Raw genomic sequence first — 25,320 nt, forward strand, 5'->3', positions numbered from 1 at the left:
GCACGCAGAATTTCCTTTCCCCCACAGAAATGGGCTGCAGTGCTGCTGGCTGCCACTAGGGGCCACTGGATCCAGCAGAGCCCAGCTCACACATAGAAGAACTGCTAGGGGGAAGGAGAGGGAGCTCGAGCAGTGGTTCCCAAACTTTAACAACCTGTGAATCCCTTTCACGAAAATGTCAAGTCTCGTGAACCTCCTCCTAAAAATGAATATTTCCTGGGATTTTCTCCTTTACCTGAGTATAAATTATAAAAGCAATGATCTTGGAAATATAAAATTTGTTTTTATGACATGCTTATGACACTATTTATTATTAATGATTTATCATTACAGTATTTTTATTACATTATGAAAATGGCAACACTCTTCCAAGATCTCAAGTTCGTAGCTTGTATCACTTTGAATAAGCCTGTTATAAGACAAGGCTTCTATGTTTCATCAAGGAGTATCAGATTTGAAACAAAATGAAAGTATTTAAGAAGCCAACTCAAAGAGTTCCTCCTACCCAAGCATTCAGGTCTTGAGCAGTCCAGGCAAACAACGCACATTACAACAAAGCTTAAACTTGTTCTTCATAATAATTTTAAAAACAAAACTAGCTGCCTATTTAATTTTAAAAACAGCAAAAAATATTCACCTCCCTTTCCATTTCTTATGAGGAGTCTTGTGTGTCTGTATTGTTACAGACATACTTGTTGACAGGTATTTTGAAATAAATTACCAAGATAAATATTATGTAGCATTATTTTGACAAATAAAATTTGAAGAATTTTTAATTTTTTGGCACAGATGCCCCCAGGAGTAACAAGTGTAGCTGATAAATGAGTCACCTACTGGGTCATTATACATTTCTTCTATCTCTCTCTCTCCCTGAGCCCTGAACCCTGGTCTACACAATGGGAGGATCGATCTAAGTTACGCAGCTTCAGCTACGTGAATAACATAGCTGAAGTCGACGTACTTAGAACGACTTACCATGGTGTCTTCATCACAGTGAGTTGACTGCTGCCGCTCCCTCATCGACTCTGCCTGCGCCTCTTGCGGCGGTAGAGTACAGGAGTTGACGGGAGAGCGCTTGGGGATCGATTTATTGCATCCAGACTAGCTGCGATAAATCGACCCCTGCTGGATCGATCGCTGCCCGCCAATCCGGTGGGTAGTGTAGACATACCCTGAGTCTCTGTAGGGGGATCTCTCTCCTCTCCCTGGTACTCTCTTCTTTTCTAAGCCTCTCTCTTTATAGCCATCTTCTTTCCTATACTAGACACACACAGCAGTGATTTTTACCTGACAATGTCGCAAAATGTGTGTCTTTGTTACTCTGTAAAAATGAAGAAAGATTTAATAACAAAAATCTAGGTGATTAATATGACCAGGTAAATTATCATGCAAGAACCATATAAATTTTCCTGAGTTTTAATCCAGCTATACAGTTAATGTCCAGAACTGTGCCATTCCTAGGAAACAGTTAGGTATCCTTTGTTGTAAATCTGTTATTGTCATATTTTGTAATATATTGAAGATATTCTGTACAGAGAAATCCCAGTTGTCAAGATCAAAGCTCTCTGTGGAGCATAAACCAGAGAAAGCAAATGTTCAAATATACGGATTTTAGATATTCCAAAATCTATTTCTATTCTGTATCTTTTAGTTGAAGATTAATCTTTTTTAGCCTTAATGATTGCACTTGATCTTCCTTGAAACATACTGGAAGTGTATTATATACACCCTTTAAAAACTACTGTGCTCTATATTACAAAATATTTCTCCTGGAAGTAAAACTATCATGCTATTTTTGAAAGATCACACAAGAAAGATCAGATTATGAATGAGATTTGGAAAATTAAAGGTCATCTGTTGTGTGGTGGAAAATCAATTTTCAAATTTTGTAGATCACTGTAAAATAACTCATAACTGATACAGAGGGTTAGCAACTGTATAATATGAATTTTCATCTAAGTTTCCTGTATGAGTTCCTGCTCAAATTTATTTTGTTATTATTTAGCCTTTTTTATTGTGTCAGCTGCAGAAGATAATTACTTCACATAATATAGAAACAGACCTTCAATAAAGCCATGCTAATTTACACCTGCTGAGGATCTGGTTCACTACGTGTGTGTGTGCAGTGTATATCCACCCCCCCCCCCCCAGACATGTGGAGATAAATACCCATGTGATAAATTAGAGAATCATATGCTCAGTTGCAGAACAATATAATAAATAAATGCATTATGCACCTTTGGCTTCCTCTCCTACCCTCTTCCGCCCAACTCAGTAATCCATCTACTCTAGAACTTATTCTAGCAATCCAATCCACTGAGCAACTTTAAAAAATGGCAGCTGTTTCATCATAGAATCATAGAATATCAAGGTTGGAAGGGACCTCAGGAGGTCATCTAGTCCAACCCCCTGCTCAAAGCAGGACCAATCCCCAATTAAATCATCCCAGCCAGGGCTTTGTCAAGCCTGAACTTAAAAACTTCTAAGGAAGGAGATTCTACCACCTCCCTAGGTAACGTATTCCAGTGTTTCACCACCCTCCTAGTGAAAAAGTTTTTCCTAATATCCAACCTAAACCTTCCCCACTGCAACTTGAGACCATTACTCCTTGTCCTGTCCTCTTCTAACACTGAGAATAGTCTAGAACCATCCTCTCTGGAACCACCTCTCAGGTAGTTGAAAGCAGCTATCAAATCCCCCCTCATTCTTCTCTTCTGCAGACTAAACAATCCCAGCTCCCTCAGCCTCTCCTCATAAGTCATGTGTTCCAGACCCCTAATCATTTTTGTTGCCCTTCGCTGGACTCTCTCCAATTTATCCACATCCTTCTTGTAGTGTGGAGCCCAAAACTGGACATAGTACTCCAGATGAGGCCTCACCAATGTCGAATAGAGGGGGACGATCACGTCCCTCGATCTGCTCGCTATGCCCCTACTTATACATCTCAAAATGCCATTGGCCTTCTTGGCAACAAGGGCACACTGCTGACTCATATCTAGCTTCTCATCCACTGTCACCCCTAGGTCCTTTTTCGCAGAACTGCTGCCTAGCCATTCGGTCCCTAGTCTGTAGCTGTGCATTGGGTTCTTCCGTCCTAAGTGCAGGACCCTGCACTTATCCTTATTGAACCTCATCAGATTTCTTTTGGCCCAATCCTCCAATTTGTCTAGGTCCTTCTGTATCCTATCCCTGCCCTCCAGTGTATCACCACTCCTCCCAGTTTAGTATCATCCACAAATTTGCTGAGAGTGCAATCCACACCATCCTCCAGATCATTTATGAAGATATTGAACAAAACCGGCCCCAGGACCGACCCCTGGGGCACTCCACTTGACACCGGCTGCCAACTAGACATGGAGCCATTGATCACTACCCGTTGAGCCCGACAATCTAGCCAACTTTCTACCCACCTTATAGTGCATTCATCCAGCCCATACTTCTTTAACTTGCTGACAAGAATACTGTGGGAGACCGTGTCAAAAGCTTTGCTAAAGTCAAGAAACAATACATCCACTGCTTTCCCTTCATCCACAGAACCAGTAATCTCATCATAGAAGGCGATTAGATTAGTCAGGCATGACCTTGTCCTCCTTCTCCCACTCCATCCCTCTAAAATAGGTAAAATTCAGTCCAGCACCAGTGACCGATTTTCTACACATAAAAAAAAAGACTTTAAAGTCCAATATGATTTGAATCTGCAGGACTAGAAATAGGAGCCTTATTTTATAGGAAAGGATGTGAGTGTGAGCATATCTATAAAAACATACACTTTCCCCCTTACAAGGAAGGGATGGATAGTTGATTCATCCAGTTACTTTCTTTAAAATATTCTTACCGTGAGCCTTAATAATAGAAGGTGTAGAACTGGTGCCACCTACTGCTTCATAGCTTGAAATGTTCACTTTCTGAGGAGTGATAAAAGGTGTCCTAAGATGCTTCCGTATCTGTCCTGCAAACATTAAGCAACCATTATTCAAGCTATTGGGCTCTTTAAAACAAATGAAGAAATAAAAAGGTTATTCACTGGCCAAGAGTAAGCAGTAAGTATTGAATTTGCCTGAATACATGCTGGCACATCCTAGGAACCAAGAATGTGTGTCACAACAGCAGCTTAATATTTTTATTTTGGCATGTCTCCTCCAACAAATCCCTCAAGATGAGGCTTTTTGTTTCAGGTTTAGATTTTCTTTTGAATGTTTGTCCACAGAATGCTAGGAGAGCCAGAAATCAGTTTCATGTCTACGGGTTCACCTCAGATTTGCTACTTCCAAATAATAAATATTATTCATACACTTATCATCTCTGGCATTTGCAGAACATGTAGCCCATGCTATCAGAATTGTTAACCATTTTATCATTTGTTCTTTGCATATAGAATGCTTAGACCAACATTTACAAACTTGGATGCTTAAAGTTAGGCTTCTAAATCCATATTTATGGAATTAAACAAATAGCTTAATTTTCAGAGGTGCTGAACCCCTGAAAAAAACCATTGTAGACTAGGGCACTGGCCACACTGCAGGATCAGACCCTAAATTCATATTCAAACTAAAGTACTTTGGACTGGATTTAAAGTTGATTTAGGGTGGCCAAATAAATGTCTGTAGTGATCTTTTGGAGTCACAGTTTCTTCTGCAAATGCAATGTCATTTGTTCTAATTTGTCACTGTTTCTTGGGATTTAACTACAAAATTACTTTTTATTTTAATACAAAAATGAGAGATTTAATAGAACTACAGGAAGGCAAAAGGATCCATGTTGGCTGATTCACCTGCAGAGTTGGAATCTTAGGGTGTGTCTACATGGTGGGGTAATGTGCACTACAGGGGTGTGATTACTGAAGCACACTAATGTGTTGGGCATTAATTTGTCCATGTAGTCCCTGCTATTATGCACTGAATGTTCCCTAGGGCACTTTGATGTAGTAGTGTTTCAAACAGCACTATGTTAAAGTGCATTAGGAAACTTTTAGTGCACACCAGCAGGGTCTACACAGATAAGTGAGTGTGCAACACGTTAGTATGCTTTAGAAATCACATCCCCTGAAGTGCACATCACTGCACCAAATAGATAAGTGCACAGTGGCAAAGCTTATACAGACTGCAACAAACCTTTCCCCAATCCTCAGCACAAATATTTTAATAGGCTGCGTTAATCATGATGGCAACAGAATGAGCCAAATCCTGAACCATGCCAGTATTTAGCACAGTTCAGGAAGGTGGGCACAAAATCGGTGCCTTAAAGCCTCCTTTACACCCCCTATTTCTGTCCTGTCCTAGTGCCATTGTCCCCTCAACATGGCAGCCTCTGAGCCCTTTTTAAGCTACACCTACCTGTGCATGGTCTAAAAGGGACGTTCTAATAGCTGGGATAATAGAAGTGCAGGGCTCCTTTCCCCAGCCATGACCCCTACATGCCAAGGGTTAAAGAGGAAGGGAGCATAGAGTCACTATGGGAGCTCTAACCCACCAATGGATTTTCCTGTACCCAAGAGGATTGCTGAGTGGAGCCAGATAAGCCAGCCTTCCAATTGCTTTGCATTGCCTGAGTGGCACAAAGTCACTGGAGTGTAGGAAAGGTTGGGTCAATATTTCTTTATATTTTTGTACATATTTTAACCCAGTAGCATGACTCAGTATGTACGCCCCTGGAATGGGACTCAAGAGTCCTGGGTTCGATTCCTAGCTGTGCCACTGATTTCCTGTGTGACCTTGGAAAAAGAATGAGGAGTACTTGTGGCACCTTAGAGACTAACAAATTTATTTGAGCATAAGCTTTCATGGGCTAAAACCCACTTCATCGGATGCATGCAATGGGTTTTAGCCCACAAAAGCTTATGCTCAAATAAATTTGTTAGTCTCTAAGGTGCCACAAGTACTCCTCGTTCTTTTTCCTGATACAGACTAAAAAGGCTACCACTCTGAAACCTGTGTGACCTTGGGTAAGCCACCAAATTCTACTTCCTCTCCCACCCTCTGTCTTGTTTATTTAGACCATGGGAAAGCAACCTATGGCACGCGTACCAAAGGCGGCATGTGAGCTGATTTTCAGTGGCACTCACACTGCCCGGGTCCTGGCCACTGGTCCGGGGGGCTCTGCATTTTAATTTAATTTTAAATGAACCTTCTTAAACATTTTAAAAACCTTATTTACTTTACATACAACAATAGTTTAGTTATATATTATAGACTTATAGAAAGTCTAAAAACATTAAAATGTATTACTGGCAGGCGAAACCTTAAATTAGAGTGAATAAATGAAAACTCGGCACACCATTTCTGAAAGGCTGCTGATCCCTGATTTAGACCGTAAGCTCTTTGATGCAGAGACTGTCTGTACAATGCCTATTGTCATGGGGCCCTGATCTCGGAGGGAGCCTCTTTGTGCTGCTCTTTTACAAGCAATAATAAAAAAAACACAAATACACTGAGAATATATTTCTTTCCAATAGCGTAAGCTTCACATGTATCAAGCTATTGCCATCACGTCAGCATGTTATCTTCTCAGACCATAAAAGATCTGTTATTCTGCTCACATTTCAAACCTCTCATTCTCTGTGCCTCCTCTCCTCCACAAAATATATATGTGTATGTGCGTGTGTGTATGTATGTATGTATGTATATGTGTGCACACTTCCGCAATTGTTACTCTTCCATTTGGACCTTGCATGATACAGTAACACTCACCAGCTGATGATGGTCCCTGAGCCAGAAATATGAAGCACAAATTGCTGGCAGCTTTTGACTGAGTCAATATGGGATTTCTTGTAATGAAAGAGCAGTTGATGATTCCATTGTTAAAGGAAGTCATTATGCTCTGAACATCACCCTAAAACCAGAATATCTGTAATTATTATTACATAGAACATTCATCATACAGCAATAAACAAATGATAGAATTTATAAATTGTTCAGCAGAAATAGCATTACAAAATTATGGGCTATTAGTAAAGAGTCATTTATGGATTTGCACCACGTTACAACTTTAAGTAAACAGTGATTCAGCAATGCCGGGTTTTTAGTTTTTCTTTACTAGTACTCAATAAGGGCCTGATTCTGAAAACATGCACCTGAGAAATTTTAGTCAAGGGAGAAATCCCATTCTCTTCATTAGAAATACCCATGTGAATATGGGATTCCTCACGTGAGCAGGTATTCACATGCATAAATGTGTGCATGGTTAGACCGAAAACTATATGATCATTTAGTTAAAATCTGTCATTTCTTTAACTTGACACAAATAAAATATGTATATTGCTCTTCCCCAGTGTGTTAACTATGACATCAGAGCTTAGGGCAATGGTGGGCAACCTGTGGTTCGCACGTGGCCCATCAGGGTAATCCACTGTGGGCAGCAAGACACTTTGTTTACATTGACCGTCCGCAGGCACGGCCACCTGCAGCTCCCAGTGGCCGTGGTTCACCAGTCCCGGCCAATGGGAGCTGTGGGAAGTGACGCGGGCCGCAGGGACGTCCTGGCCACTGCTTCCCGCTGCTCCCATTCGTTGGGACTGGCGAACCGTGGCCAATGGGAGCTGTGGGCGGCTATGCCTGCGGACAGTCAATGTAAACAAACTGTCTCATGGCCTGCTAGTGGATTAGCCTGATGGGCCACATGTGGCCTGCGGGCTGCCCACCATTGGCTTAGGGTCTCATTCCCCGGGACACTCATATCAATGTAAATTAGGAGTAACTAGAATGAAATCAGTGGGGTCAACTAGGGTATAGGTAATAGCAGATATTCATAACTGATATACAAAAGCAGGAAATCTCTGATGTAGCATATTCCAGAAGAGCTATTGATTATTCCTTTGCTAATAATTTTTTTTCTGGTATAAGTACTTAAAAAATAAAACCAACATTTATTTTCTTGTCTTAATTTTTTTTAAACTGTATTTTTTCCCATACTGCTGCAGGAGGCATAAACAACATGGTTCTGTTTACGAGGCTTACATTTTTGATTGGTTAAATGTTTAGCAGCATATTACTTGATTTAAATTTTACTGCATAAATCAGTGGCTGATCCACTTTTTTCCCCTCTCCTGTCTATCTTGGTCTCTGTCTAGCTATTAGTCTTTGCTAATACCAAATCAGAGCAGAGCCAGGAGAAAAGCTAATGTGAATGAAAATATGTAGATGGTCCAAATCAATTTTAAGGGATAAACTCTGTTCAGAGCAAAATTATACCGCTAGCTTTCAATACTATAGTTCACAGTTTGATGATCTTATCATCCTGTCTGGAATTCAGCACTGATACTGTAGCTCAGCAACAACTCTGGAATAAAACGCATGCAACACTAAAAAATATGAAACAGCGTTATTCTACACATACATACAACATAATCTGGAATTAAATTACCAGAGACAAAATGTTGGGAATAGTTCGTCCAGTTGAAAAGGCACGTTGAACTTCTATTTGTCCTATTGCATTCTTACCACAGATATAAATGTTGTCATTCCCCTGTAAAAGCAGAGTTTTGCCCAGGTCAGTGGTGACTGAGTAAAGCTGCATGCAGATCTTACACAGGGAAATCTCACACAAACTTTGATGGGAGTTTCAGGTGCACCAAGACTACAGAACTGAGCACCATAATAATAATAAAATCAAAACCCTACTGATATTTGAGGGTATCTCTACATTAGAGACAACTGGCATAATGTCCAGTCGCTTTGCACCTTAAATATAATCTTCCATTCAGTTTCTTGCAAAGGAGCAATAGTTAGAGCATGTGTATAACATGTGCCACTCTCATCACACAAGCCGTTTTTCCACTCTGGCTCTAAAGAAGCCACTGCAACAATGATCTCCTTTTACAAATAACTTTTCATTCCAATCTAAGGCACCTGTGCTTTAAAAGATCACTGTAACTAAAGTCAGTCAGTGTACCTGGAGGATCTACATCATCAGCTTTTCATTTGGGGGGAAAAATGCCTAAAAGATGTTTTTAGATTTTTTTCCACCACTTTTCACATGTCTGTGTTAAAAATGCAATGTATTGATCAAGGCCAGATTTTAAACCATGAGAGCATAAGGTTAGGTTCCTAAATCCATATGTTGGTACTTATATAAATGACCAAGCACACAATGAATTCAATGGGAGACAGCTCAGAATTTCTGAAAATTTGTCTACTCAGAACATGATTTAGCAAAACACTTGAGCATGTTAACTTGTGTGCTTTGCTAAACTGGAGTCTTATTTAGGAGCATAACTTTAGATTCCTATTTTTGAGAATCTTGTCCTGCAGTGATTTGAGTTGCAGATGTCCATAACACTATACTTTAACAAAAAAAGAAAAAAAAAAGATTACTGGGATGTATTACTTAAAGGATGTCGTGCCATATCAGCACACAACATGCACAGTGGCAATCAAGTTCCCTAATAGTCAGATACCAGTTACGTATAAAGGCCAAATTCTGTATTGACTCAGACTGATACCCCATTCAAATTGACTTCAGAGTGTAAGTGCTGAATCGGGTGACGGAAATATAACTATGGAGCTGAAAAAATATCAAGAAAAATGAAATCTCATAAACAATGCCAATTAACTGGAATTTGTCTCTGCGGTGCACAGAACTGTAATATTATAACAGCGTTTGCTATTCAGGTAATGTGCTATGGTGCCTCATGATTTCTTAGAATTTTGAAATATTATAGATAATTTCCTAACTCAAAAAAAAGTGATGCATCCAACATGGGGGAATTCTATACTAGACCTTACAATGACACAAAGAGGAACTGATCACAGAATTAAAAATTAATGGTAGCATCGGTACAAGTGATCATAAGTTGATTACATTAATAATATGCAAAAAGAATAAAGTACAGACCAATAATATATATACTTGGTACTTTAAAAAGGCCAATTTCACAAAGTTGAAAGCAATTATGGGCCAAATCAGCTAGGAGGAAGAATGTTAACAGAAAAAGGTAAATGATAATTGGAAATTGTCTTGTTTAGAGGTGAAGCGAAGTCAGCTATAAGATCTATAACAAAAGGAAGAAAGGGGAATTTGATAGTAATGAATATAAATCAGAAGCAAGGAATTATACAACACTGAAAAGGGAAAAAGGGACACAGAAATAGGTAGCCAGTAGAATGAAGGATAATAAGGTGTTTCGTAAGTGAATTAGGAACAAAAAGAACCCTAACGATATTTGCCCATTGCTAGATGGAAATGGTAGAGTTATCATTAATAATGCAGAAAAGGCAGAAGTGTTCAATAAACATTTCTGTTCTGTATTTGGGGAAAGAATAGATCATGCAGTTATATTAGATAATGATAACAATAACTCTTTCCATTCTATTGGTATCTAAGGAGGATGCTAAACAGCAGCTACTAAAGTTAAACATTTAAAAATCAGCATGCCCAGATAACTAACACCCAAGAGTTTTAAAAGAGTTGGATGAGAACCTTGCTGGACCATTAATGTTGATCTTCAGTAAGTCTTGGATCACTGGGAAGTTCCAGAAGACTGGAAGAAATCTGGTGTTGTGCCAATATTTAAAAAGGGTAAATAGTATAACCCCAGTAATTATAGGTCTATCAGTCTGACACAATCCAATGGCTGGAAGTTGAAGCTAGACAAATTGAGACTGGAAATAAAGTGTAAATTTTAGGTTAACTAACCACTGGAACAATTTCCCAAGTGTCATGGTGGATCCTTCATCATTCTTTTAAATCAAGATGTGATGTTTCTCTAAACGGTATGCTCTAGGTATTAATTTAAGGAAGTTCTTATGGCCTGTGTTATACAGGAGGTCAGAAGAGATGATCAGATATGTCCATTCTGTCCTTGGAATCTGTGAATAATCAACACTCTTACTAGGTTTGCTAAAAATAATGGAACTGTCCTGCTCTACAGGTCTCCCCTGTCTCTCTACTGTAATCACTGAATAGTTCATTGTCAAGTTTCTGCAGTTCGCAAAACAGAACTTTGTTCTTGTTCCAATAGTGTATTCAGTGATAGTATCTTACCATTTGTGTATCATCAGAAAACCCAATGGCTATATATCCATCAGAAAAGCCGCTCATTTCAAATTTAAAAGCATCACCACCTAGTGACTCAGAAGACATGAAATAACAGTTTGGATCATCCAGACTACACCCAGTGGGACTGCTGAAACAGAACTTCTGTGTGCCACAGCCTTTACATCCAGAGGTCTGTAATTTACAACAGCATGAAAAACTATTAGATTGTAAGTTAAATTTACCAATATTAATTAGGCAATATTATCTAAATGGAGCTACGGTCTCCTATTTACCAAAACAAAACTTCACTTTCAACTCTTCACCTGTTAGGAGAAATAAAATAGGTAGATCTATATGTAGAACTGTTGCCACCTTAAAGAACATTTGATACCACCATATCTCCCTATGCTTAGAATAGGGAGTAACTGTTTATCTCAGATATTTTGTTGTTGTAACTCTGGGGAGATGCTGGCTTTTGGATGGCCAGCAACTCTGCAGCTGTTTGGAACATTTTCCTCTTTTTTATCCTCTTCTTCTTCCTTGCCACTTCTTTATTGAGGGTTGGTGTGACCATATCTATTGGACAAGCTTTCCAGGTTGGCTGTTCAAGCCTGACACGCTTGGTTTGAAACTGGAGTTTCCCTGCTCCTAGGTGAGCTGCCTACCGAACTCCACTTGCCCCAGCAAGACTTGTTTTTAGGCAGTCTTTATTTGCCTTGATGTCTTCATCATAGGGCCTCTGTGGCATTTTATAGAGGTAGCCACGGCACCAGCTACCCCACCACACCCTGTTCAGAGATGCTGCCAGTTGGTCTGCCACTGCTTATTGGATATTTGCAGCTGTCCTGCATCTACAGGATGTTCCCTTAACTGCTACCTGGGGACATGCCTGATGGGAGATGATTGCTCCTTCACAGGTTCCTACATTCTATCCGTAACCCAACAGCACCTCCATGCCCAATGCCTGCAGGATTGAAGGGGTTCCTGAAATAGAAGGCAGAGCCTACAGACTGGCTGTTAAGCCAAACTCCATCCTCTGGAACCCATCTACCCTCTGTCCTAGTAGAAGGGGATGGTTCTAGTCCTCCTTTAAAGGAGGAAGGCTAATGGATCCAGGAGAGATGGTTCTCCCCTCCTTTAATTTTTATTTCTTATTTTAAAAAGTATAAACATAAAAAGTTGTTCAATGATAATGTGAATATTCACGTTAGTTCTATTTGTCTGCTCTTTGGGGCCTAGCAGCAGCATTGCCAACCCCAAATGTCCAAAAGCCATGATTCAGGCTCACCAAAAATCATGAGATTGGCTTTAAAATCAGGAGATCACATAAACAATGATAGATTCTGAGTTCTTTATTTTCCTTCTGCTTTTTGAGTTTTTAGGGTGCACTGGGATCACATTTCTCCAGAGCCAAGAGCTGGAAGCTTACTTTTTCTAATGAAGGTTAAAATCGTTAGAACTGGAGCTTTAAAGAAAACAATTATCATGGGACTCATGACAAAATCATGAGAGTTGGCAACACGGGGCCTAGAACACCTTCCCCAACATAATTGCCCTCCCTTACCAGAGCATAAAAATGGCTCTTAGCCACACACCTTACAGCTCTGTGTGGCCTCCATGCATAAACACTGCTGCCACATGGCTCATTTAGCCCCTTACAGGGGCCTCTTTCCTGCTCCCTAACACTGTGTGATACCGCTGCTGACTCCTGACTGCATACAGTATTCACTTGCATTGCGCGTGTGATATTACTGACACTCACAACTGCTACACTTTGCTTAGAGTCTTTTCCTCCTGCTTTGGAGCGTGAGGGCGGGTGTTCCCAATCCCTGATCACCACTCCTTCATTATGCTCCTAAAAACAACTTAATGAAACAATTCTGGAGCCAACCTCTCATTTTAAACACACTTTTGTTTTATTAAGGAAATTGATTTCTAAAACAACAAATGGGAAATTTAACCATAAATTCTACTATCGATCATGGCCTCAGACAGGTGATAGAAAATCCTCCCAGTACACTTCACCCACATACTCTGGGATTTCTACACTGAAACCAGAGCCAGAGCAGGTGTGAGAGAAATTAAAAAAAAAAAAAGAAAAAAAAAAAAGTGCTGACTTGTTCACTCACTGACTAATTAACAAATCTAATCTAGTGGGACCCCACCCCTGTGTGGTTTTCACATTCACTTTGTTTTTTAAATAATGTAAAGTGGAGGAAAAGGAGTTTGCGCTCACACACCACCCCAAACCCCCAAAAAGGTATTTTTAAAATTTCCCGTAAACTGTATAACAAAGGAAGACGATCAGAGAGGTACAGCAGGCATAGGCGCGGGAAGTAAGGGTGCAGGGGGTTGCTGCAGCACCCCCAGGTTTTGCGCCCGGTGTCCCAGCTACTGGCCCTGCACCCCTGCCACCCAGGATCCCAGTCGCCAGCCCCGCTGCTGCTCGGGGGCTCTGCTGCTGGCCTTGGGTCCCGCTTGGCCGCAGACCCCGGGGTCCCACTTGGCCACAGGTCCTGCACCCAGGGACTCTGCTGCTGGCCCCAGGGTCCCGGCCGCTGGCCCGCATGCAGGGTCCCATCCACTGGCTCCAGGGTCCCAGACAGCCGCTGGCCCCATGCCTGGGGTCCTGGCCGCCAGTCCCGGGGTCCTGGCTACTGGCCCCATGCCTAGGGCTCCGCACCCCGCCCCCCAGCTGTGGCCCCAGCCTCCGTCACCTTACCTCTGTCTGCATCTCTGCTCCCGGCCCCAGCTCAAGGGGCACAGACAGGGGTAAGAGGGGTGCAGCTCAGCACCCCTACTCCAAAAACTGTTCCAGCATCACTGACAGCAGGTGCTCTGCAAGCACACTTCCCTGAGGCTCTTGATACAATCTGTCTCTCATTCCTCTATATGTACAGCTGGCAGGCTGGTCCCTTTCTCTTTCTGTATGAGGATGCAGTATATAAAATAAATGACATTCCACATGATGGTACCGAGACTGGTGTCTGACTGTGTTGTTATGTGCCCATTCTGCAAGTCCCAACATGGACACTGAAGTAAGTCCCTCCACTTGCATCATTTCACAAGGGAAGGGTTTGGGTCTAGACACAAATAAGAGGCTAGGCTCTCAGCAGAGTTCTCCTCCTCTCCTGCTATGGTTTCAGGATCTTCCCATCAGGGTGTGCTTCTGGGGAAGCCAGTTTCTATTCACTTGGATGAATGATAGTCTCTCCTCCTTCCCTGTGGAGAGACGTGTACCTCTCAGAAACTGTACTGCCCGGTGCACTAAAGAGGCGCTCCAAATGCCAGCGTGATGGTGGATAGGAGAGGTGGGCAACAGCCAGCGGATGCAATTCTGGTCGCACATCCCTCTTCACTGCTGGCATCAGATGATTTTTAAAGTAGGGTATGGCTGCCTCAGCCTCCCTTTTATCTGAGATGGAGGAAGCCATGGTGCTTTCAATCAGGGGTTGAGACATGTTGCCATCAAATAGTGCTTCTTCTCCCTGATGGGTTGGAGATGGCAATTACCCAGAAGAGCAGACAGCACAACTCCCCTGTCACTCTGTTGATGGAAGAGGTTCTCCATGAGTCAGTTTTCTCTCCAGCAGGCAGAGCAAGGAAATTTCTTGGCTCATTCCCATATCACTCCCTCTGACCAGCTTTAGAGCCTCACCAAAATGCCACTGGATGTTGATTAGCTTCTAGAGCAGTCAGTGGAAGGGTGACAAGTGGAAGCTGATGTCTGTCTGTGCTTGTGTGGGCCCATGGATGTACAACACTTGCACAGCTTCTCAGTGCTTAAAGATCAGGGGAGGTCACCAGGGGTCAGTGCCTTGGCCAAAAATAAATAAGTAAATACAAATTGAGCCAGGCCACTTGAAGCACGGTCTTATCAAAACAGCTGCTCCCAGACTGTGATGACTCCCCACCTTTAGCACAGCTTTTCTCTCCGCCCATACAGACGTTCCAGCAGGTAAAAGATGGAATTCCATCTGGTCACCACCTCCTGCTTCGTCTGGTGGCCTGGCAGAAAGAGTGAGCCTGCGGCTGTGTAAGGCTGCGGCACACTGCTCAGAATCGGCTGATATGGCTGCAGATCTTCCTGGTTGTTGAGAGCAATCCCTGGACTGGGCATCCCCTTTCAGAAATTCCCTTACAAACCAGACTGAGGCAGAGAGCAAGGCAAGAAACACGCTGGAAACCACAATCATGCACTGCCTTTGCGATATTTAATTCACTGTTTGCTGCCACAACCTCAGCAGAGAGAGCAAAGGGCCTTAGCCACTCCTCTGAGAGACCACACAGGTTCTCCATGTCCCTGCAAGTGTGGGGCTGTCCAAACTCACGCCCCGACAGTGAGGTATGCTGCTGACTGAGGGCAGACCTGTTGCCTGCGCTGCTGCTGCTAACATGTAGTCAGTGGCGTGAACCGCGGTCCACATATCAGTGGTGAGATGCAAACCCCTCCCTTCACAATGACCCAGGACATGCTGCACTAGAAAAAAAAAAGCAATGGAGACAAATAACTTGAAGCTTTAAAATTCAAATAGTGTGACTATATGGTCACACTAGGTCCTGTATGTTTGATTGCCTTCTGAGGATTAGAGAGAGAGTAGAGACAGAAGAGTCTTTAGCAGGGCCCACTGATCTAGTTCCACACTGAATGGATGGCATTGGTAGAAATGGTCTGGAGGTTCCGCACATCAGATCTGAGTATTAAGGCAGCAGTTTAAAGAATAGACCCTCTAGGGTACTTTCCCTGGAAACACCATCTGTGCCACTCTTAGGCAGGTGTACTGTGACAGCAACAGAAATCTGAAGGAATGCCATGAGGGTAGACAGGAGGGTTTCTGTACATGAAAAGCTAATTCCATTGGTTTAAGACAGGTCTGGTTCAGACAGAGGCTATACAATCTTTCCCCGTGTAGTTCTATCAAATCACCTCAATCCTGGCCTACAACATCTTTTCTATTCCCCTTCTTTGCTATTCTAAGACCAGCTATTGCAGATTTTGCCCAAGAGGCAACAGCTACAATAGTTATATTTACAATTAAGTGAAATCACCATCACTATCATAAAGGTATTTAAAATGGACTAAAAGCAAATTAAACATCTAAGTTTAAATTTAGTTCATTTGATTAGAAAACATAATAATCTTAGGAGTTTAGCTCTAATAAACCTCTCACCAAAAGTTTCCTGGAAAAATTGCCCCAAATTCATTCATTTGACTCACTATTATGTATATTTGTGAAACAATATATTCACAATCATATCAAAATGAAACAACTTACTGAGTCAACAGGGGAGCTGGAAGACACAAGAGTTTGACTTCTGACATCAGCCCAGAAAACACTCAAACTCTGAACAACAGTTGCTCTAGAAACAAAACAAACACCACACGCATCGTTTTGAGGCATTATTTTGGGAAATGTTCTGATAAGGCACCAGTAACGTTTCTAAATATATCAGACATCTTGCTGGCAGTAATCAATCCTGACTTTTTCAAATAGATAAAGGCATTTACCTTTAGAGATGGAAGTGGGATTTAACCTTAAGGGTGTCCATTGTTTGGGAAAGCACTGTTCAGTAACTACTTATGATAAGACAAAACTAAACATGAAACCTCATCTTGCCAGCATATCTTAAAAGTATTAGAAATGAAACAAAGGCCAGGGAGGTACTAAAAATTATGGGAAAATCTCAAATCACTGTCATTACAATATTGCTAAGGATAAGTCCTTTGCAAAATTTAACAGATTTTATTCCTTCTGCAAATTAATTTCTTTATGAAATGTTAGTATATTAGGAATCAAAAACGTACCTGAATTGTACATTTCCTGTGCCTGGTGGTGCTACCCAAATTGCTGTTACATTTTGCTTGCTGTTGCGATTTGTGTGACTCATTGCAGAATTCTGCAATTAAAAACCAAGTCGAATGCTCGAATGAAAGAAAGTAATGTACTTTTCCCCCTGAAATATCATGAGGTCCTCCTCTCATTGAAGCAGTGATCCAGGATATTAACTGGTTCAAGCTGGCTGACTTTTAGAGCTTCCACTCATACTTTCATTCTGAGCCAACTATTCCCTTTGAACAGTACAATGTTCTTCCCAGGCATCAACAGCAGCAAAGATAATTTAAATCACCCTGGAAATGAGAGGGCAGGCAGTTTCCTCTGATACCATTATATTGCTGAGTGACCAGCAGCTATTGGGCTGGAAAGTAAAATACAAAGTCCCCTGTCCAGTGGCCAGAGGGGCAAGAATCCTACAGTGGCTTCCAAACATTTATCTCCTCCCTTGACAGTAAAAATATCTAACCCAAACTGCCTCCTCCTCGAAGATAATCTTTAAACGCTTTCAACTGCAATTGCCTGAAATCAAAGATTAGCAGGTGGAATCACAGGCATACATTTTCCATTAATGATGTAAGACCTAGGCCTGGTACCTAAGGTCAAAGAAGTACTGTGGCCTCTGTCCAGATTCAAAGTGCTAGAAAACAAGACTAGCTACATACCTAGTAATTGTGCTTTTTCACAGAAATAGGAAAAAACACACATGATTTTAATATGCAATTGTTTACACTCACTCTGAAGCAGGACATAAAAAAACCCACTCCACTTGGCTCTCTGGGCCCAGATGATTTGCAAAGCTGGCCGTTAGAACAAACTAGGCACATTTGATGCAGAAATCACTTACACACAAATCTGGATGCCCAGGATGCAGTTCTCAGGGCTTGTCTACACATGGAGTAATTATTCCTGAAAAACTCCATGGGTCAAGTTTTTTCAACAATGACAAAAGGCTTTTCAAAGGCAAATTCCAAAAGAATTTGATGAAAAAAAATTAGTTGTGTTTTAAATCAAATAATTTTTTACTTTGGTTTCATTTTCAACCCCCCCAATCAGTTTTTTTTTGTTAGTTTGTTTTCTCCCGTGTCCCCTTTTTTCCTCTTATAGGGGAAACAAAAAAGGGGGTGGGGGAGCACTCAAACCCAGAAACTTTTCTGCTTTTCAAAAGCTGAAATTTCTGTTTTAAAATTTTGAAATATTTTGAAAACGATTAAAAAGTATTTCCCACAAAAACTGTTACTTTTTCCAACCAGCCCTATTTGTTACTACTCTCACAGGCATTAGTCTACATCACAGAAAAACTAGTATACATCTTTTATTTTTAAAGTGATTTAGCAGAATTAAACACTTTAGAAAGCATGAAGCTGCCTCCAGATCACATTTAGTGTTACCTGTAATGCAAAAAGACAATATTTATCATATCTTTTACACAATGCAAGGAAAATAACTTATGAGTTCAACAAACTAGTTTAAAATGTGACCGCATACCTGAATTTGGTTACATAAAATACCTTGCGTGTTTGGATCTATGATTTGAAAAGTACCAACAATACCATCTCCTCTGACTGCTCGGGCCTGCAGTAAAAATCCTTTAAAATTGGAATTGTCAATTGCTTGTAGAGTCACTGAGGGAAAAAGATATGGAAGTTACTTAAAATAGTTAATTTAAATATTAGCTACTGTCACTCACTCTCTTTCATGAGATTGTCTAGTAAGAATGATGACCTGAAGAAGACCTTGGTATAAACTCAAAAGCTTATCTCTCTCACCAACAGAAATTGGTCCAAAGATATTACCTCACCAACCTTGTCTCTCTAATATCCTGGGACTGACATAGCTACAACAGCACCGCATACAAGATAAGACAGTGAAAGTAATAACCAGTTATAGCATCATTCAGCTTCGTATCACTAAGAATAACCTAAGAAATAGTATGGCTTGCTTCCATACCTCTTACCAGAGAGAGGGATGGTTTGATGCTAGCAGAATTGTGTATTGTTTGTGAAAATGTGTATTGCATTCTGAACATATGAACCTTGATAATGAAGAAAATAAGAATTGCAGACTGAGGATTCGACCCCTTAATTCTGTATTATCAGTTACATACAACAGCAGATTTCCTGCAAGCGGAATGTTTGTAATTTTGTGATCTATAAATACAAAGAACAAAGAAGATATCTAAAGGCAGAGAGAGAGAGAGCTATGTGTATTTACATAACTAAAGTAAAAGCACCTGAAGACCATGCAAGGCACATTTTAAACATATCTAAAACCAAATCAATAAAATAGGACACATGGCTAAATCAAACAAAGATGAACTAGAGGCTTGTAGGAAGTTTCTCCCCTGTGAACAGGGCTCAGTCTTGTCCCATGTTGTTGGAATTCTGAAGGCTCGACTGCTGGGGGAGAGCACAAGACACTGTAAAAAACATAATGGTATTCTGGTTCTGCACAGTGCAATGTAATACAACTGAAATGGCCACAATCAGTGAGCTAAAATAATGAGCCTCTTTGATATTTCTTTAAAAATTTTACATTCATTTACATTCCATCCAGACACTCCAAATTATTCAAAGTTCTAATTTACCTGTGATCTTGTTTCCTGGGTCAAATGAAGTGCTGGATATGGAGATCCTGTAAGGTGCTGAGGTAGTTTGTGAAACAGAGTTACCATGACTAGGTAACATGGAATCACAAGCTGGGCTGATTTTTCCATGTGGAAAACCAAGGACCCTTGCAGAAAACACCGCACAAAAAAGAAAGAGACAGTAAATCCAGTCTTCCATCTGTAGGGAAGAAGCAAATAATTTAAAAAAACCCCACAGGTACTTGCTGAAAATCTACTTGCACACCAATAGTCGAACTGAAATCCATAGGAATTTTGCATGTGCATGACATGTAGGGTCTGGTCCACTTGCTTTTATTGGAAGTCGTTAAAAGTTTCATATTAAGCAAAAAACCCAACATAATAAAATTTTATCAATTGTTCACTCCTAGGTGGGTTCAGACTTCTGATCATACCTAAATAGGACAAACCTGGAAACACTTCCAACTCACAAGATGTGATTTATATAGGACAATATTTTTAAAAGATGAAAATCATTATTCTAGAAAGGAATATAATTACAATAATAATATGAATATAAACTTGTTGAAGCAAGACCTTTACACCAACTAGATATCTCATTTCTAAAGTAGGCCTGGTAACATTCTTCAGTCTACATCCACTTTCTCAAACAACCACTGAATACTATAATTGGTCCATCAGTTTGATCAGAGACATAGTCTACAGAAAAAACAAACCAACCAATATTCTGTAAGCAGTCCTAAGTTAAATGGTTTTAAAGAAAAAAGGACACACTTGTAGTTAAATCAGCCCCACCAGGGGAGCAGATAACAAAACATCAAGTAGTGTAACAGCTTAATTCCAACGCAGACCACAGTGTCTTTGAAAAGACTGTTTCCTTCCCTTTTCAATTTTGGGAAGATATTATCTAAAGAGAAAATTGAATTAAAAAATAAAATCTGCTCACAGTGCTAAGTAATTTAAATTGTATGTGCATGCATTCTCTGCAAAACAAACATTGGCTGCGGTATTTTATTCATGGTTCATAGGAGCAGAAATTTTAAAACAAAGGTATAATGATCCTATCGAGCATGTTGTTGTGCACTAAAACAACAGATAGCATGACCAGTTACTGAAGAGTAATATAAGATTCTATATTCACAGATCTGCATATTGTTACCACAGTCCTGAAACTCCCGATCCAATTATTGTCTCAGTGTCTAAAATTATTAGGGAATTTAAGACAGTGTTTGTACTTAATTTAAAAATATAAATGATTTATTAATGCTCTTTTCTTTAAGGCTCCATTTCTCTAGGATACTGTCCACCACAATTTAAATGGGCCTATTTAGTTTATGATGGCAGCTGTATAAGAACACAGTTTGTCAAATTTTGTCTCCCTTGCTTTTCTTCCCACTATGTCTCTCCTGGCAGCCTAAGATCTTCATTCTCAAATGTATTTCACTAGCTCTAGATTACCTTATCCTTCCTCTTCCCAAAAAATTAGAAGAACATATGCTGATGTTCCTCCCAGGTTTCCAAATACCAGAGTCCTGCTCAATTTCAGCTCTGTTCTAGATTCAACCTGCAAATTTTAAATCTCTCTGTTGGATCATATTAAAGAAGTTCTGTATTAAAATCACAAATGAGTTTGATTCCCCAGAGTTTAAATTCCAGGGTATTACTAATTAAGAGGTGTCTTGGTTTTTGGTACTGTTTCTCTCCCTCTATGTGTGAAACTTGCAAGCTGCTAATTGTGTTAGTACATTCTAAGACAGAGTCTGTTCTCAAAGCAATTCAGAGAGAGAGAGACTCAAAGCAATACTCTAACAACAGAAACAGCACCCAGAGACTCCCTGCCCTTTTGTTGTATTAACAATTGTGATTAAAATAGAGATAGAGGATGTATGTGGATGGATGTTTGGTGTGGATAATAACTGAATGATCAGGGAGGTGCCAGCCTAAGAATCCAGTGTCCATCGGCTGAAGAAGGCGTCAAGTGGAAATAACCAGAGGACCCCCAGAGGGCAGACTGGAATCCACCCAACAGCCTCAAGAATGGGAGAACCAAAGAACAAGATAACATCTGGCAGCACAGAGCCATCAGGAATGTGCCATCTGCTGATTGATTCAGCCACAGCATGATGAAGCAATTCCCATAGACTGGCATAGGAAGAAATTCCTATAAAAACGGACTCTAGAAAGTGAGAACTTTGGGGTCTGATTCTGCAAACCAACTTCCAGGAGCATCAGATGAGCATCTAACGAGGCCCTGCTCCCTCCTCATGTCCAGACCACCTGACCAGTGGCTTGGCATGAGCAACTCTAAGGCTGGTAACTATGATAACAACCTTGCAGAACCTCTGTGTCTGTGTGTGTTTTTGTATGAATGAATGTGTGAATAAATATGAGATTGAATGAAATGTTATAGCTATAACTAACTGCTTACTATGGATTCTTTCTGTATTCCAAATAATTGTGGCATTTTGCCCTTTTCCCTTTAATAAGAGCCTGCTGGTTTTTATTTTATTGGTAGAACATCTCTCAGGTGCCAGTAATGCTTCTCCAGACTACAATGTCTTACCTGCTCTCTAGAACTGCTTTTCATTAGAAAATGTGAATTCTTGTCACAGGGTCTGCACAGGTTTCCTCCTTCTCTTCCCTGTGCCTAGGCTGGCAAAATAAGCTTCCTCACACCTTCTTCCAGTGTTTCACCCTTGTGCTTTTATTTACGGCGCCACAGTGTAGTCCCCTTTATCCCCCAACAGTTATCCCCTTTCTAGGGTCTCCTGTCCCGTGAGGTTCCCTTCCTGTGGTCAGGGCCGGTGCAAGGATATTTTGCGCCCTAGGTGAAACTTCCACCTTGCACCTCCCAGATCATCACTTATTATAAACTTTCAAAAATGAATACTGCATAATGTGGCATTGTTCTTTAGAAATTAATACACGTTCGGCTTGAAAATTAATTTAATTATTTAGTCTACATATTTAATGAAAATAAATGGCCTTGGGTCTCCTGCACGTGGCTAGAGTCCCTCCCCCCCCCCGCCTCCCACTGGATCTGGAAAGGACTGTTTTGGGGGTCAGAGCACAGAGCTGGGGGTTGGGATCTGGCTTCTATTCTCCACCATGGCACCAACTCACTGGATGACTTCAGGCAAGTGACTTCCCCGTTCTGGGCTTCAGCTCCCCACAGCGCTAAGGTGTAAAATGGTTCCTTGCTCCTGGGCTGGAAAGTGCAATGCAGGTGGGAGCGGTATCTGAAGGCCTGTCTTCCCATGGGTGTGAGGCGAGGACAGAGTTCCAGCCTCCATCATGACCGTCCTGGTTGCTTTACTCTGCCCCACGCCAATCGCTGCTGAAGCCCCTTACTCAGAAAGCTCTGGCCCAGGGCAGAGGCGTCAGTGTCATTCTGGGCCTGATTTTCAGAGATGCTGAGCACTTCAGGTCTTATTCAGGCAAAACTCCTGCAGATTGCAAGGAAACCAGTGAGCTAATCTCCAGTCCTATCACAGCAAACGCTGCTTGCCTTTCGTCTATGGCTGGGCTACCATGCAATCCTGTTCGCTCCTCCAGCTCCTTTGGGCAGGAAGAGATGGTGGTAGGAGTTTAATGGATATATGTAAGCCACTGGTGATGATGCTCTCAGTTGCATCATGCCCTGGTTTGGTTGCCTTCTCTAAGGGAAGTAAGAGCCTAAAGGACTTCACTGGGAAACTGTTGCAAAGAAGTTGGCACCCAGTTCCCCAAGCCTGGCATACAGCATGAGCACAGGGGGAGGGAGGGCACCAAACGAAGTGGTTCTCTCACATGTGAATGTTCTCAAAGCTGCACGTGTGCTCGGGGCATTTCCCTGCGGCCACTTGCAGGGGCTCTAGCCTGCGGGACAGCTGGACACGCCACACTGCTCTTACAAAGCCCCCTTGCGCCGTTCCGGGCTGGACCCCAGCCACCAGTCCCTGAAGAGAAGCGGGTGCTCGTTACCTTTGGTGTCTGCCCTTCGGGTCCTGCCACCTCTAGTCTCCTCCTCACCCCCAGGAAGAAGAGGAGAGCAGCGATCTACAAGATCCCCAAGAGAGAAAAAGCCAGCTGGCGACTCAGCCATCTCATCGCTCAAAAGTCCCCCCTGGCTGCAAGGCGCAGGGCAGAGGGGCTGGCTCCCCTGTGGCAGGGGGAGCACTACCAGCGGGCTGCTTCCCCTGTCGGGGCATGGCTGGAGTGGGGGCTGCTCTGAGCCTGGGCAGAGACACAGAGTGGTGAGTCCTGGGCTGGGCGCTGCTCGGGCCCGGGGGTGAAGAGGGCTGGGGAGTGGGGAGGGAGAGGCTGGCTCAAAGTAGGAGCTGCAGCGCCAGACTGCATCAGTCTCTCTGGGAGGCAGGAAGGTGTTGGTGTGTGTCTGGCTGTGCCACCCTGGCTGGCAGCCCCCCGGGAGCAGGGGGAGGCGCTGCTGGCTGCACTGTTTCCCCTGCCACTGCCAACCACAGCATCCCCCCGCCTGGAGCAATAGTGTAAAAAAATATTGGGGGGCACCGCTTTTTGGCGCCCCCAAATCTTGGGGCCCTAGGCAGCCACCTAGTTCACCTAGTGGTTACACTGGCCCTGCCAGCAGCAGGATGCTCCAGTACTGATTGGGGGGAGGGGGAGGAAGACAGTAAATATGGGACAAGTTGCCTGTTTTTAAGAAAAAGTTGGGACACCTACAGGAGGGCTTAAATATGGGACTGTCCCTTTAAAAACGGGACATCTGGTCACCCTATTCATAAATGATCTGGAAAAAGGAGTAAACAGTGAATTGGCAAAATGTGCAGATGATAAAAAATTACTCAAAATAGTTTAATCCAAAATTGACTGCAAAGAGTTACAAAGGGACCTCACACAACTGGGTGACTGGGCAACACAATGGCAGATGAAATTCAATGTTGATAAATGCAAAGTAATGCACATTGGAAAACATAATCCCAACTATACATATAAAATGATGGGGTCTAAATTAGCTGTTACTACTCAAGAAAGAGATCTTGGAGTCACTGTGGATAGTTCTCTGAAAACATCTGCTCAATGTGCAGTGGCAATCAAAAAAGCTAACAGAATATTGGGAATCATTAGGAAAGGGACAGATAATAAGACAGAAAATATCATATAATGCGTCTATATAAAACCATGGTACACCAACATATTGAATACTGCATGCAGACTTGGTCACCTCATCTCAAAAGAAGATATATTGGATTTGGAAAAGGTACAGAGAAGGGCAACACAAATGATTAGGGGTACATAACACCTTCTGCATGAGTAGAGATTAAATAGACTGGGACTTTTCAGCTTGGAAAAGAGATGACTAAGGAGGGGGATATGATAGAGGTCTATAAAATCATGAATGGAAAAATTGAGTAGGGAAATGTTATTTACTCCGTCACATAACCCAAAAACCAGGGGTCACCCAATGAAATTAATAGGCAGCAGATTTAAAACAAAAAATATTTTTTCGCAGTAAAGCTCCACAGGTTGTTGCCAGGGGATGTTGTGAAGGCCAAAACTATAACAGGGTTCCAATAAGAACCAGATAAGTTCATGGAGGATAGGTCCATCAATGGCTATTAGCCTGTGGGCAGGGATGCAACACCATGTTTTGCGTGTCCCTAGCCTCTGTTTGCCAGAAGCTGGGCATGGGCAACAGGGGATGAATCACTTGATGATTATCTGTTCTGTAACTCACTAGACCCAACTCCCCTACCAGAGCTGAGATAGAGCCAAGGAGTCCTGATGGGGCCTCTCTCTCCCCCCAGAGTTATTAACAAAGTAAGAATATACATTAAAATTTTAAACCTAACCATTGTCCCTTAAGTGACTTGCCACAAGATGTCAGTATTAGATGGTAGTATTAGAGCTGAGTGGGTCTAATATTTAATTTTCTTTTGTTTATATAGGAATTAGATACAGTGCTCCTGT

General features: G+C 41.8%; 1 protein-coding gene across 5 annotated transcripts in view; it reads right to left on the reverse strand.

Moving 5' to 3' along the window:
* Positions 1–25,320, reverse strand: part of LOC311525430 (putative ferric-chelate reductase 1) — a 50,926-nt gene that overhangs the window by 23,424 nt on the left and 2,182 nt on the right. For 4 of the 5 annotated variants that reach the window (XM_084637570.1, XM_084637569.1, XM_084637572.1 and 1 more), the window contains exons 2-9: positions 19,393–19,591; positions 18,294–18,430; positions 16,778–16,869; positions 16,248–16,332; positions 10,978–11,163; positions 8,359–8,460; positions 6,687–6,828; positions 3,836–3,949 (exon numbers count right to left, since the gene is read on the reverse strand). In XM_084637570.1, coding sequence (XP_084493696.1) covers positions 3,836–3,949; positions 6,687–6,828; positions 8,359–8,460; positions 10,978–11,163; positions 16,248–16,332; positions 16,778–16,869; positions 18,294–18,430; positions 19,393–19,591 — 1,057 coding nt within the window. The remainder of the gene's footprint in view (positions 1–3,835; positions 3,950–6,686; positions 6,829–8,358; positions 8,461–10,977; positions 11,164–16,247; positions 16,333–16,777; positions 16,870–18,293; positions 18,431–19,392; positions 19,592–25,320) is intronic. The other variant, XM_084637573.1, reaches the window with a different exon arrangement.

Source organism: Lepidochelys olivacea (assembly GCF_965140295.1).
Source record: "Lepidochelys olivacea isolate rLepOli2 genome assembly, chromosome: 8".
In the NCBI taxonomy this organism is placed as follows: domain Eukaryota; kingdom Metazoa; phylum Chordata; order Testudines; family Cheloniidae; genus Lepidochelys; species Lepidochelys olivacea.